At 45.2% G+C, this 14,759-nt stretch overlaps 1 protein-coding gene across 14 annotated transcripts in view; it reads right to left on the reverse strand.

Annotated features, from left to right (window-relative positions):
* LOC126106474 (zinc finger protein 501-like) overlaps window positions 1-14,759 on the reverse strand; it is a 170,987-nt gene that overhangs the window by 89,800 nt on the left and 66,428 nt on the right. For all 14 annotated transcript variants that reach the window (XM_049912774.1, XM_049912767.1, XM_049912769.1 and 11 more), the window contains one exon: window positions 12,578-12,676. In XM_049912774.1, the coding sequence (XP_049768731.1) occupies window positions 12,578-12,676 (99 nt within the window). The remainder of the gene's footprint in view (window positions 1-12,577; window positions 12,677-14,759) is intronic.

The following is a 14,759-nucleotide window of genomic DNA, read 5'->3' on the forward strand; positions in this document are numbered from 1 at the left end:
GAGAGGGGTGAGGGGCGAGAGAGAGGGGGGGGAGGGGGCGAGAGAGAGGGGGAGAGGGGGTGGGGCGAGAGGAGAGGGGGAGGGGCGAGAGGGAGGGGGAGGGCGAGAGGGAGGGAGGGGCGAGAGGGAGGGTGGGGGCGAGAGGGAGGGAGGGGGGGGAGGGGCGAGAGGAGAGGGGTGAGGGGGCGAGAGAGAGAGGGTGAGGGGCGAGAGAGAGAGGGGTGAGGGGCGAGAGAGAGAGGGGGAGGGGCGAGAGAGAGGGGGTGAGGGGGAGAGAGGAGGGGAGGGGCGAGAGAGAGGGGGGGAGGGCGAGAGGGAGGGAGGGGCGTGAGGGAGGGTGGGGCGAGAGGGAGGGTGGGGCGAGAGGGAGGGTGGGGCGAGAGGGAGGGAGGGCGAGAGGGAGAGACAGGCGAGAGGGAGGGAGGGGCGTGAGGGAGGGTGGGGCGAGAGGGAGGGTGGGGCGAGAGGGAGGGAGGGGCGAGAGGGAGAGACAGGCGAGAGGGAGGGAGGGGCGAGAGGGAGGGAGGGGCGAGAGGGAGGGAGGGGCGAGAGGGAGGGAGGGGCGAGAGGGAGGGAGGGGCGAGAGGGAGGGAGGCGGGCGAGAGAGAGGGGGAGGGCGGGAGGGGGCGGGGAGAGAGGGAGGAGGGGCGCGAGAGAGGAGGGCGCGGGCGAGAGAGAGGGAGGCGGGCGAGAGAGAGGGAGGCGGGCGAGAGAGAGAGAGGGAGCGGGCGAGAGAGAGGGAGGCGGGGCGAGAGAGAGGGAGGCGGGCGAGAGGAGGGAGGGGGCAGGAGACGAGAGGAGGAGGGCGTGAGGGCGGGCGAGAGAGAGGGAGGCGGGGCGAGAGAGAGGGAGGCGGGGCGAGAGAGAGGGAGGCGGGCGAGAGAGAGGGAGGCGGGGGCGAGAGAGAGGGAGGCGGGCGCGAGAGAGAGGGGAGGCGGGCGAGGAGAGAGGAGGCGGGCGAGAGAGAGGGAGGCGGGCGAGAGAGAGGGGAGGCGGGCGAGAGAGAGGGAGGCGGGCGAGAGAGAGGGAGGCGGCGAGAGAGAGGGAGGCGGGCGAGAGAGAGAGGGAGGCGGGCGAGAGAGAGAGGGAGGCGGGCGAGAGAGAGAGGGAGGCGGGCGAGAGAGAGAGGGAGGCGGGCGAGAGAGAGAGGGAGGCGGGCGAGAGAGAGAGGGAGGCGGGCGAGAGAGAGAGGGAGGCGGGCGAGAGAGAGAGAGAGGGAGGCGGGCGAGAGAGAGAGGGAGGCGGGCGAGAGAGAGAGGGGAGGCGGGCGAGAGAGGAGAGAGAGGGGAGGCGGGCGAGAGAGAGAGGGAGGCGGGCGAGAGAGAGGGAGGCGGGCGAGAGAGAGGGAGGCGGGCGAGAGAGAGAGGGAGGCGGGCGAGAGAGAGGGAGGCGGGGCGAGAGAGAGGGAGGCGGGCGAGAGAGAGGGAGGCGGGCGAGAGAGAGGGAGGCGGGGGCGAGAGAGAGAGGGAGGCGGGCGAGAGAGAGGGAGGCGGGCGAGAGAGAGGGAGGCGGGCGAGAGAGAGGGAGGCGGGCGAGAGAGAGGGAGGCGGGCGAGAGAGAGGGAGGCGGGCGAGAGAGAGGGAGGCGGGCGAGAGAGAGGGAGGCGGGGCGAGAGAGAGGGAGGCGGGCGAGAGAGAGGGAGGCGGGCGAGAGAGAGGGGAGGCGGGCGAGGAGAGAGGGAGGCGGGCGAGAGAGAGGGAGGCGGGCGAGGAGAGAGGGAGGCGGGCGAGAGAGAGGGGAGGCGGGCGAGAGAGAGGGAGGCGGGCGAGAGAGAGGGAGGCGGGGCGAGAGAGAGGGAGGCGGGCGGAGGAGGAGAGAGAGGGAGGCGGGGCGAGAGAGAGGGAGGCGGGCGAGAGAGAGGGAGGCGGGCGAGAGAGAGGGAGGCGGGCGAGAGAGAGGGAGGCGGGCGAGAGAGAGGGAGGCGGGCGAGAGAGAGGGAGGCGGCGAGAGAGAGGGAGGCGGGGGCGAGAGAGAGGGAGGCGGGCGAGAGAGAGGGAGGGCGGGCGAGAGAGAGGGAGGCGGGCGAGAGAGAGAGGGGAGGCGGGCGAGAGAGAGGGAGGCGGGCGAGAGAGAGGGAGGCGGGGCGAGAGAGAGGGAGGCGGGGCGAGAGAGAGGGAGGCGGGGCGAGAGAGAGGGAGGGGGGCGAGGAGAGAGGGAGGGGGCGAGAGAGAGGGAGGGGGGCGAGAGAGAGGGAGGGGGGCGAGAGAGAGGGAGGGGGGCGAGAGAGAGGGAGGGGGGCGAGAGAGAGGGAGGGGCGAGAGAGAGGGAGGGGCGAGAGAGAGGGGGAGGGGCGAGAGAGAGGGGGAGGGGATAACAGAGTAAGGGGATGAGTGAGAGAGAGAGAGAGAGAGAGAGAGAGAGAGGAGAGAGGGGCGATGAGAGATGGGGGGATTAGAGGGGGGAGGGAGGGGGATGAGAGGCAGTAGGGAGAGTGATGTGGGAGAGGGGAGGAGGGAGAGGGAGAAGGGAGAGGGGAGAGGGAGGAGGGAGAGGGAGGAGGGAGGGGGGGGAGAGAGGAGGGAGGGGAGAGGAGGAGGGAGGGGGAGGGGGAGGAGGGGAGGAGGGGTGGGGGAGAGGGAGGGAGAAGAGAGGCAAGGGAGGGGAGAGAGGGAGGGAGGGGGAGGAGAAGAGGGAGGGTGAGGGGTGAGGGAGGGGGAGGGGTGAGGGGTGAGGGAGGGGGAGGGGTGAGGGAGGGGGGAGGGGTGATAGAGGGGGGAGGGAGGGAGGGAGGGGAGAGAATCTTTCCAGAGTTCCTCTGCAACCTGAGGTTTTAAATTCTTTGTACAGCACTTAGTCTCCACAATTTTGCCTAAAAAATGGCAGCATGTGCTCCTGTCAAAATATCGGCAGGTGCCGATGAATCACCCATCTGTAAGTTATTTGATCATTACCACAATGATGTTCACACACTATGTTTGACATACATGTATCATAAATATGACTGTAAGATATGTTTTTACTGAAATTTTCATTTGCATGTGGGCTTCATATCACTAACTTGGGATCATACTCATACAATTATATTTTTACTTTTTTCTATAGTTGACATTTGCTTGAGAATGTCAACACTGAAATAATTAAGTGTCGTACCTATTCTCTCTATACAGACATTGCATGCATGTATCCTGCTTTTGCACAATTACTCTAGTAAATTCTATGGTACTCTGAAGTATTTCTAACTTGTACCTTTTTATAACAACATCCAGATCTGAAAGTTACTGTTTAAACAGTTCAAAATAGCAATCACTGTTTTCTATGTTGTAATCTCGACAAATATTTGCATAAAAAACTATAGTGTCCAATAAATATTTATGAATGATGCAGAAAGCTTGTTGTTTTTGCCATGCACTTAGGTAAGAACTGACTATGTTATTGATAAACCTGTTTCAACAATTAAGAGGAAAAACAATTTTATGTCAAACATTATGAAACAGAGACACTAATAATTTAGACACTGGTCTTACGCATTAGTGTCTGAGAATACTGCACTGCCAGCCACAGATCCAGAGAGACATTTCTGCTTCTTGTTCAACACACACCCTGCCTTCACAATATTATTTCCGCTTGTACAGACCTCACCACAGTTAGTTTACTAATTTGCTAGGATGTGTACACCAGGCTAATACTTTCTATTTTTCTGCCATATAGTAGGAGGTCTACAGAATGAAGTGCACGGAACTCATGCCACACAAGATAATAACAGGTATTAATGTAACAGTGCAAAGGTATGGTATGGATAACACAATGGAGAAACTTTCGTGAGGTGATATTAGCCTTATCAGAATGTGAAGTAAAATAAAACTGGAAATAGAACTGTTAGCAGAACAGTAATTGCAATACTGTTTTCTTATGCACGGGTACATTTAGTACAGTGGTTTAGGTCCCTTTAAAAACTGTTGTGTAGAGTAGGCACACAGTAAAGGCTGTCCTTCTTACAAACAAAATCAACATAACATTTATTTTATTGTTGTTGTTGTTGTTGTTGTTGAAGGTAGGTGAAATGCTACGCAGGCAGCGGAACTGTACAGAAAGTGATATCCTGATAAGAACCCACCTTCGTCACGGATGTTTTCTCGTCTTGCTTCAACGCTTCAGGAAACGGGAAGTTTCTGCCCATGACAACGTAATCGTCATAGCATTCACACAGACAAAGCAGCCGCAGTTACTTTCTCGCTTCCATTGCTATGAATCCACATGTGAGTACACAAGAACGTGAACAAGAGATTATTGTTGTTTGTTGTTGTTGTCTTCAGTCCAGAGACTGGTTTGACGCAGCTCTCCATGTTACTCTATCCTGTGCAAGCTTCCTCATCTCCCAGTACCTACTGCAGCCTACATCCTTCTGAATCTGCTTAGTATATTCATCTCTTGGTCTCCCTCTACGATTTTTTACTCCACCATGCCCTCCAGTACTAAATTGGTGATCCCTTGATGCCTCAGAACATGTCCTACCAACCAATCCCTTCTTCTTGTCAAGTTGTGCCACAAACTCCTCTTCTCCCCATTCTATTCAATACCTCCTCATTAGTTAAGTGATCTACCCATCTTATCTTCAGCATTCTTCTGTAGCACCACATTTCGAAAGCTTCTATTCTCTTCTTGTCCAAACTATTTATCTTCCATGTTTCACTTCCATACATGGCTACACTCCATATAAATACTTTCAGAAACGACTTCCTGACACTTAAATCAATACTCGATGTTAGCAAATTTCTCTTCTTCAGAAACGCTTTCCTTGCCATTACCAGTCTACATTTTGTATCGTCTCTACTTCGACTATCATCAGTTATTTTGCTCCCATAATAGCAAAACTCCTTTACTACTTTAAGTGTCTCATTTCCTAATCTAATTCCCTCAGCATCACCCAACTTAATTCGACTACATTCCATTATCCTCGTTTTGCTTTTGTTGATGTTCATCTTAGGCCCTCCTTTCAAGACACTGTCCATTCCATTCAACTGCTTGGCATTCCTAAAACCAGTGTACATCATATTCTTACACATCACTGGTTCCATCCTTATCACGTACACTAGATCAAGAATTACGTGGGAATGATTTCCAGAATCATGTACAGTTCTGTCAGTGGGCACAGCAGCAAATCCTCGCCAACCTGAACATCTTCTCCGATGTTCTATTTACAAATGAATGTTCCTTCTCAAACAAAGGAAGGGAAATACAAGGAACATGCATTATTGGTCCAGCAACAACCATGATGGCTTTGGCAGGTGGAACATCAGCGTCAATAGAGAGTTAACGTCTGGTGTAAGATGCTTGGTACTATAATTATTGGCCCTTATTTCATCAGTGATAGTCTAAACAGCACAGTGTATGTCAACTTCCTCAGATGAATTCTTCCTCCTCTTCTGGATGAAGTGCCGATAAGAACCAGAATGCTTATGTGGTATCGACACGATCGATGTCCAGCACATAATGCCTCATGTGCACATTGTGTTCTGAACCGAAGGTATCCTGCCTGATGGACTGGTTGAGGAGGAACAGTTACTTGGCGTGCTAGGTCTCCTGATTTAAATCCTCTGGACTTTTTTCTTTGGGGATGCATTAAAGACGTTATCTATCGTGATATTCCAATGACTCCAGAGGACATGCAGGAACGTATGGTGGTTGCTTGTAATTCTCTTCAGTAGACAACACTGGAAACAGTAAATAATTCCTACATTCAATGTGTGCCCCAGTGTATCAGTGTCCAGAATCACCAGTTTGAGCACCTTTGACTCTCCTGTACCATTGCCCAGGAGTAGAACATTCAAAGTTAATTTTGTGTTATGTTTTTACTTGGTTTTCATTTGTTTTCTGACAACTCCAGCAAGTGGATGAGTTTGTGATCCCAGGCTCAAAGTCAGTGTTGTGTTGTGTAATGAATAATATTGTGTTTCAGTGAATGGTACACTGTGATACATTTTTGAATAGGTCTTTACGAGAGGAAATGAATTACTGAAAAAATACTGGGTGCCATTTAAAAAAGTCACACCACTGTTCATATCTTTCTAAAAAACAAAGCTACAATGAAGGCAACCTTGCTGATTGATGTCATCCTGACAGCTAAAGAACATTTGCTTGAAACATTTTTTAATTTGCATCTGGAAAACAGTTATTTAGGGTAGTCAAGATAAATGGGACATCCTGTATATCCAGATTTTGAAAAACCTTTTATTCTTTTGACACACTTCAGATTACACTGTCGGAACTGTTTTAAGGCATGACTATAATGGTGAGAAAAGACCAATTTTTTACGCCTCCAGACAAATGAATTCAGCAGAAATTAATTACAGTACCACTGAGGAGTTGCTCGCTCTCATGTTTGGAACAAATTACTTTAAGTGTTATGTCAGTTTATTGAGGTTGTGGACTGCGCTGCTTTAGTATGGATGTTAAGCTTAAAAGATCCCAGTAGTTTCTTTACTAGATGGGCATTAAAATCGTCAGTATACAACTATACAGTTCGGCATATGCCTGGTCGCCTGCACAGCAATGCCGACGGCCTAAGCAGGAAGGTTAGAGTTGTGCAAACAGATGAGGATTCCATAGAAGAACTGAAAGAATTACAAGGAAAAGAGATGTAGGATGCCACCGGTATGCATCACAAATTGATTTTGTTACAGAAGATGGTATACTATATCATAAGACACCGGTGGGTAACAAAGTAGTAATATCTAAAGAATTGCAACAACAAATAATAGCACAGTGTCATGACAGTTTACAGGCCTGACAAAATGGGCATTGAGCCACTAATGCAAGAATAGCCTCAAATTATTGGTGGAGAGGTTGACAGACAAACATTGTCTGCCTTGTGTGAAAAGGGCGCCTCCACGAAGGACTAAAGTTCCCTTACAAACCTTACCAGAAGCAGTGAAACCATTTCAAATTGTGGCTCTAGGTATCTGCAGCCCATTTCCACAAAGCACCAAAAATAATAAATATATAGTGTCTATTAATGATCATTTTTCTAGATACTTAATTTTGGTACCAATTGCAGATATGACCACTGAAACTATTGCTTGCGCCTTTGACAATCACTTTGTCCTGCCTTTCGGAAGTCCTGATGCAATACTCACTGATCAAGGCTCAGACTTTATGTCTGCACTGTTTGCACAAGTTTGTAAAATGTTATAAATCAAAAATGGCGAACTATGCACTTTCAAAACTTCCTGGCAGATTAAAACTGTGTGCTGGACCAAGACTCAAACTCGGGACCTTTGCCTTTTGCGGGAAAGTGCTCTACCATCTGAGCTACCCAAGCACGACTCACGCCCCATCCTCACAGCTTTACTTCCACTAGTACCTCGTCTCCTACTTTCCGAACTTCACAGAAGCACTTCTGCGAACCTGCAAAACTAGCACTCCTGGAAGAAAGTCTGGAGGATGGTTCCAGAATGAAATTTATGCTCTGCAGTGGAGCGAAAATCTCCAGTCCAAAAAGGTGATATATTCATCATCAAGTAACATCTTCGTGTCAGTGTCTGGTATAACTTTCAGCTTCTTTAGATTGCTAGGATTATCTGTGTCATTTATGTATTTATTACTCTGTGTCAGCATAGTTCTCCCCCTCCCCCCTTCTCTCTCCCCCCCCTCCCCCCCAGAAAACACTTTTATAGTAACTAATGTTGGTTCATTGTAGGAGCCTGGTCGTCAAGTTGGTATAACTGTCGACCCGATCCAAACAGAACTACCGTGTTAGTCAAAAGTCTTGTACACTTTCTTGATGGTGAGATGCTATATTGCATTTGTCCTACTCATTAGTACTGAGGATGCTCCACCCTTTCCAAACCATCCATCTTCATTAGGTATGGCATTCGAACATTTGGATAACTTCTTGTACCTGCCACATCAAATGTTCATAGTGACTGACTTGAATTTGACAGTTTTACAAGAAGAAGAAACAGCCTTAAAACAGGTTACCAATTGTTTAATTTTTTATGAATCAATACTCTGCATTTTAGGCCATACTGAGACCCTTCATACCCTATGGGATGTCAAACGGGTACTTACTGCCGCCCAGAAACAATTGGGAAGCACCGCAAACATGATACCATCCCATCGGGTAAAACGAGCTCAGTTTAATGCAGGTAATATGATACTGAAAACAGTATTTGGCACTCCTGATCAGACTAATGCTGATTGATGGGACAACACTTTGAACCAATCATGTCCCTTTCCAACAAAAACCATGAGATTCTTCTACCCAAGCACGTATGTCTTGAACATATTGAAGATAGAAGGTTATCAACCACCCAACAATTTAATACACCACTATGAAGAATTGAGAAACTCTATACAGCTGGAATTGGTTAATGTGTGCCATGAGCTAATGAATATGTCTTCTCTTGAAGTAACCAGAGTGCCACAGATCTTACTCTACAATACACATGCACTCCAACTGCATGTCAATACCCTTCATACTATTATTCAGTTAGGCCTACAACAAAAACTAAGCCCTAACTTACCAACCGTAAAGATGTTCTTACACAGTGTTTCTCACTAATATGTCATCCCACTTGTTGCCATCCATGCAGCTGATTTATACTATTTGTGAATCGACTCTATCATGATATTACTCCACTGCTCAGGTACATTTGTTCCAATCAGCAAGCACACTACTTGCTCAGATATTGTTACCCATCACATGTGCCAACTGCAAGGTTGAATGCTACCACTTACACCCATTCCCAGTTATCTGGCCTACAATTGAAAAACACGTACTCTAGCAAACCAATGACATACTGGTAATTAGCAGAGATCGTCAAACACACGCTACCTTGCATCTCAATGACCTTCAGTCTTGTTCACACACCAATTACTACATGTGTCCCTCTTTATCACTTAATATCCAGGTAAAGAGGTGTGAGCTGACAATGTTTCTAGAAGAAACTACCAGCTCTTCTTGCCCTCGCATTGTTCTGACAATGCATGGCCTTGGTTCACCCCTATTGGCAATAGTCTAATGTATTCCATGCATCAGCTTACTACAATCTTCCAAACTTGTTACCAGACTATGTCCGTGTATCAGGCATGCAATATCACCTTAGCAGACAGCAGCCTTTTACTTAACATCACTTCTACTATTAAATTTTCAGCTAATTTGCTTTATACCCATAATGTTGGTCTTAAGCCATTCCTGCTGTACCTGCTTGAAGTATCAGTACCCTTACCACAATTGAATGACTATCTGACATTATCCAACACATCTCAAAGCCACCTCTTACAGCCCATAAATGGACTCCTAGTCAAGGAACATGGACAAATTACTCTTGACCATGCTACCATGCACAATGCTGAATGACATGCTCAGAATTATTCCAATCGGGTGGTCGTTCCAAGGGTTACGTCTGTGCCTGCAGCTCTACTAATCATTACAATTATTGTATGGATTTTGAATAAATATGGCTACTGTAAATCCCGTGTGCCACCACCACAGGTTGTACCAGAACCCCCAGCCAAATGGTGAATACCATTGGTAACTTCTGATGAGTCACATCACTTCACAGGCATGGCCCTCCCAATAGCTTTCTATAACTATCTATTTAAGTTACAAGCAAATTTATGAAAGACAGGTTATGGGCAAGTAGTTTTCAGATACCATGAGTAAAAGCAAACTATTTGCAATGAAAATAATAATACTTCATTTTTTTAATTGCCAATTACACCTCTTACAGGCCTGTTCTGTATTCATATTGTTGAATTACCCCTGTTTATTCTGAGTCTGTTGAGCCCCCATTGACATTATTCCTGCCTGTGAGTGTTGTAGTCGCTGGTACTTGACATCCTCTCATTCGGCCAGTCAACCCTCTATCCATTTTGACTCCAGGGACGTATTACAGTGCCTGGATGACAACGCATTCCAGCTCAGCCAGGCAGCACCACAGTGCCTACCAGTGCATTGGCTCCAGGCATGCATTCCATTACCAGCTGCTGCACCGACTCCGACGGCTTTGCAAAGTGTGTAGAAAAAAGACATTATATTAACAGAGACTTCCAATTATGCACAACTCAAGTGACACCAATGGATCATGATACTGTAAAGTAAAAAAAAAACTTTGTACCCCTCTGCCTTTAGTGCATATTTTATGATCAACTTTCAAAATGAGAATTCAACCCTACACTAGCTTTAAGGCCCCTTTTTAAATAAGAAACACTAATGTTGGCCACCTTCCATGTACATCAAAAGAAAAACTGTGTGTTTTGGATTGATCATTTAGAGTGATTAGTGTCAACAATTGTAACAATCACACACCCATAACTGGTTATCATGGAAGGGGGAAGAAATTGTACATGGTAACAAATAACTATAGTAAAAACTTTTACTGTATTTTACTTCCATCATTTTAACTTAGCCTCGGGCAGTGGCACGAGCTGTTACATAAACTACCCCACAGTACTCTTGGCTGGGTCCCATGCTTCCTACTGAGGGTGAAATGCTCTTTTCGTACCATGTGTGGTTTACTCCACGGCCGTAGCCAGTTTACATGAACTGTGTATCCCTTAGTGGTAGCTTTTAGCAATAAAGTCCACTTTTTCCATGAATCCTGGCATTTATTAATTTTTGTAGAGGGAAAACACCCCAGATGCCCATCTGCTACCATCCTGACATGCACATTAAATGCAAGCCGTGAACTGCACATCTTTAGCTCTCCGTCTTAGGATCCATTGACAGAAGTGTAATCTGCCATTGAGGTCTTGTGGCTTGACAGCTTGCATAGAGTGCTCATGGAGAATTAAACACTTGCACACTTGTCTCAGGATCTTTTTCTTTTCATCAGAACACTTGTTCCCGTTTATCTAGTTTACAAACTGTGGGGATTCTACTGCAATCCATCCTACTTGCAAATGATCACTTGTCTGTAAGTTGCTGGAAGAGACCGCTGAATACTTTTCCACACACAATGCAAAACTGAAGAGGTCACTTGATGCATACAAAATATACCTGTCAGTTGACACAATTAGATAAACTGTATCATTATACCAAGACTGCCTTTTTGTCTGCCTTATCCCATATGGAATAATAGAACTCCATTCCTCTGTTAATGTTGTTCACACTCCACAGAATCACTAATCTTATTCTAATTCTAACAGACACCAATCTAAGCTGATTTAGGAACCAGTTTTAAGTGCTAATGTCTGACAACAGCATTACAATCAGAGCCCAAACAAGAAGACCTTACAGACTGATCTGCCCTCTTTGATTTTCTTCATACTTACAGTCTGTAATGAAATGCCTACAGCAGTACAGTAAAAATCTCAAAAAAACTCTAAAAACTGCAATTGAAAATTAGAAGATTGCTGAGGTATGTACAAAACATTTCTTATGTTTTAATGCTGTCACTAAGCCGAGTGCATACCATGAAATTCTAGTAATCGTAAGTTTCCTGGTTAGAATCTCATTATTTGCACCTTTATTTATTATTACTTGCATTTCACTTTTATTAACAAATATGTTATTTTTATTAAAAGTATGAGCCAGTATTTGATAACTAACATTGCTACTTAGTACTAAATATGAAATCTGAAAACAAGTAAAAATAAATTTGGATTTAATCCAGCAACTCCATGACTGTTGGGCTTCTACATACAGACTGAGTTACTGCTAATTATATTAACTGATGATAAAAGTTTTGTACTTAATAGCACTCTGAACTTTTCCCGTCTTTAAAGATGAATAACCAAGTTGTTTGTGTGTATTCTGTTATACTGCATTAGGAAACTGATGCCCAGGCAATAACCATGAAATCCTACAAGTATGTGAGTTCCCCTTGTACGAATAAAGACAGACACAAAAGTAAGAAATGCGCAATTAATACCAGCAGAAAGATAGTCTGCACCACCGAATACTGCCTACTCCAGAGACAAGCAAAATGGCTCATACTTCAAGTACTTATTTCCAGACATAGGTTTATACGACATTTTATTTCTAGTTTTGACAGCACTATCTGTCATACAAATATGAGAACTTTTTAAACAAACTGCATACCTCTCTATAAGAAGTATAATGCACTGAGGGGTGCACCTTTTTGTTACTAAGATTCCCTATTCACAAGACTACATTAGCATGAAGGGTGACAAGCAAATTTAACGTTCTACAGACAGCTATATTTGGAATAAAAAATGATGGCAGGTTACTTTAGGCTCATTCCACGTACCTACGTCACATGTTCTCTAACAGCCAATGAGCATTCAGTAGTGTTCTGAGCTGTCTGCTATGTGAATATCATAGCCAATGCAAGCATTAAATGTGATTGTAGTACATTATTCACTGAATTTTTAATTAATTTCTTCCGAGTGGTTGTGGTGGTGGTGGTGGTGGTAAGCAACAAATTCTACTTAAGCAGTGAGGGATCCAATCTGCAAGATACAGGCTTTCTTCAAGCACAAAGCATGTGTACACAGGTAATGCAACTGTTATTTGGAACAGGCAACAATACAATCCCTGTCCTTGCTACGACCTGCATGAACCGCCATTGTTCGTGAATCGGACTATACGTGATATACAGCTTGACCTTCCTCTGCTGCACATGGCTGTCAGCAACACACCAGTGGTGGACAGGCCACAGGAAACACGACTCACCTGAAAGTCGTCCTCACTCACTGCATCCTCATCTTCCTCGTCGTCATCCTCAATACTGGGAGCGCTAGGGCTGAGAAAGTCTTCCGAAGATGAACTCTCCTGGAACAGTTTTAAAAATGCTTCATAAAACAAGAGGTAAAACAAAGTTAATGCAGTGCAGTCAAGTGAAATCGTGTGATACTGAGTGAATTAGATGAGGAAATAGTACACCAAAAGTAGTTGATGGCTCATGCAATTTGTCCAGAAGAGTAACTAATGGTGGCTGAAGAAAACCGTACATAAAATGTAGACCGGCTACAGCGAGAAAAATATGTCTGCTAAAGAGGAATTTGCAGAAATCTAATATCAAGTTAAGCATTAGGAAATTGTTGCTGAGGGTATTTATCTGGAGTGTAGCCTTGTACAGAAGTCAAATGTGTACATTAATCAGTTCAGGCAAGTAGATGTTTTTTAGATGTATTGTTACAGAAGAATGCTGAAGAGTAGATGGGCGGATCAAATAATGAGTGAGGAGGTACTGAATTGAGGAAAAAAGAAATTTATAGTAAAATTTCAGTAAAAGAAGGGAGTGGTTGATAGGACACATCTTGGGGCATCAAGCAGTCACTACTTTGTTTGCGAAGGGAAGTGCTAGGGGTAAAAGTTGCAGAGGGAGAGACAGGCATTAATACATTAAGCAGGCTGAAATCGATGCTGTTACGCAGATATGAAGAGGGTTGTAAAGGACAGACTAGCATGGAGAGCTACATAAAACTGAAGACCACAACACACAAGGCAAGAGACAGACTACAACAAACTTTCAGACAAAATCACAGAGAAATACTCTGTCCACTTTCTTTCTTTCACATCTAAAAAAAATGCATTGACCTAAGTGATTACAGCTAAATGCATGGTATTCTGAAACATTATATAGAACATTTGTAATGTAAAAGTACATGTAGGCATTATAATCAGTCCAGCAGATAATGTCCTTGTTCAGTTGCATCAAATGTCAACAACTACAGCTGGTTTAACACTGAGTCACATTGTTGGGGATGATGGAATGTACGTCATAGGAAATGGTGGTGTCTTCACAATTGAGAAAACATAAACTCTGTATCATGTTGCTCAGAGCATTACGAAACAGTGAAAGTGAGTGTATGGACTGCTGTCCATCTTACAAAAGGAAGATTAGGTTTTAATGTCTTGTTGACATAGAGGTAGTCAGTACTCAAATCTTCTAAAAAATCAGAACACAGTATTTACATCAAGGAACTTGCAACACTGCTAAGTTAATGGCCAAAGCAAAATAAATAATGGATATTCTTGACAAAGGTTGTGTGGTAATTTTTGCACACTGTGGAGAACTGAAGGAACAGGAAAACTATGGTACAAACCTTTCAAAATGTATGAAAATTTTGTGTAAATAAATAATGGAAAAATCCAGAATGGAATGCAAAAACATTATGAGAAAGAAAGTTGCTACTCACCATACGGCGGAGATGCTGAGTCGCAGATAGGCACAACAAAAAGACTCTCACAATTATAGGTTTCAGCCGTGAACCACTGCAGTTTGGTTTCAGTTGCCTATGACTGCAGTTGTGTTTGTGAGTTGCATTTGGGTGAGCGTGTATGTGTGTGCCTATTGTTGACGAAGGCGTTAACTGCCGAAAGCTATAATTGTGAGAGTCTTTTTGTTGTGCCTATCGGTGTCTCAAAATCTCTTCTATATGGTGAGTAGCAACTTTCCTTCTCATAATATTATAACACAAAATCAGTTATTTTTAATCACAAAATGTGATATCGGCAGTTCCCTTGAAACGTAGTGAAATTTGCTATTTTCTTCATTCCTGTGTAAAAATGTTGTACATCTGAGAGCAGAAGTTCACCAATATTGTAAACTGATAGTTGTTAAATGTTGATACTGAACTCAGTTATCATCATCATCATCATCATCATCATCATCATCATCATGAGGCTAAGGTTTGCATACAACCTTAAAATGACTGATGCCCTCTATCTGACTTCACTTGAAAACAGCCTGCTTTCAACATTCCATTAACAGTTTTACTCAACTATGTATTGACAGTTTTGCACCTCAAATTGTACCCAAACAATAATGTTATTGGAGGGATCTTTAATGTGCTGCATGAATTCAACTGTTTATTTTTGTAGAGCACCACCAAATATCACACTTAAGCTT

The sequence above is a fragment of the Schistocerca cancellata genome, chromosome 10, assembly GCF_023864275.1.
Source record: "Schistocerca cancellata isolate TAMUIC-IGC-003103 chromosome 10, iqSchCanc2.1, whole genome shotgun sequence".
NCBI lineage: Eukaryota > Metazoa > Arthropoda > Insecta > Orthoptera > Acrididae > Schistocerca > Schistocerca cancellata.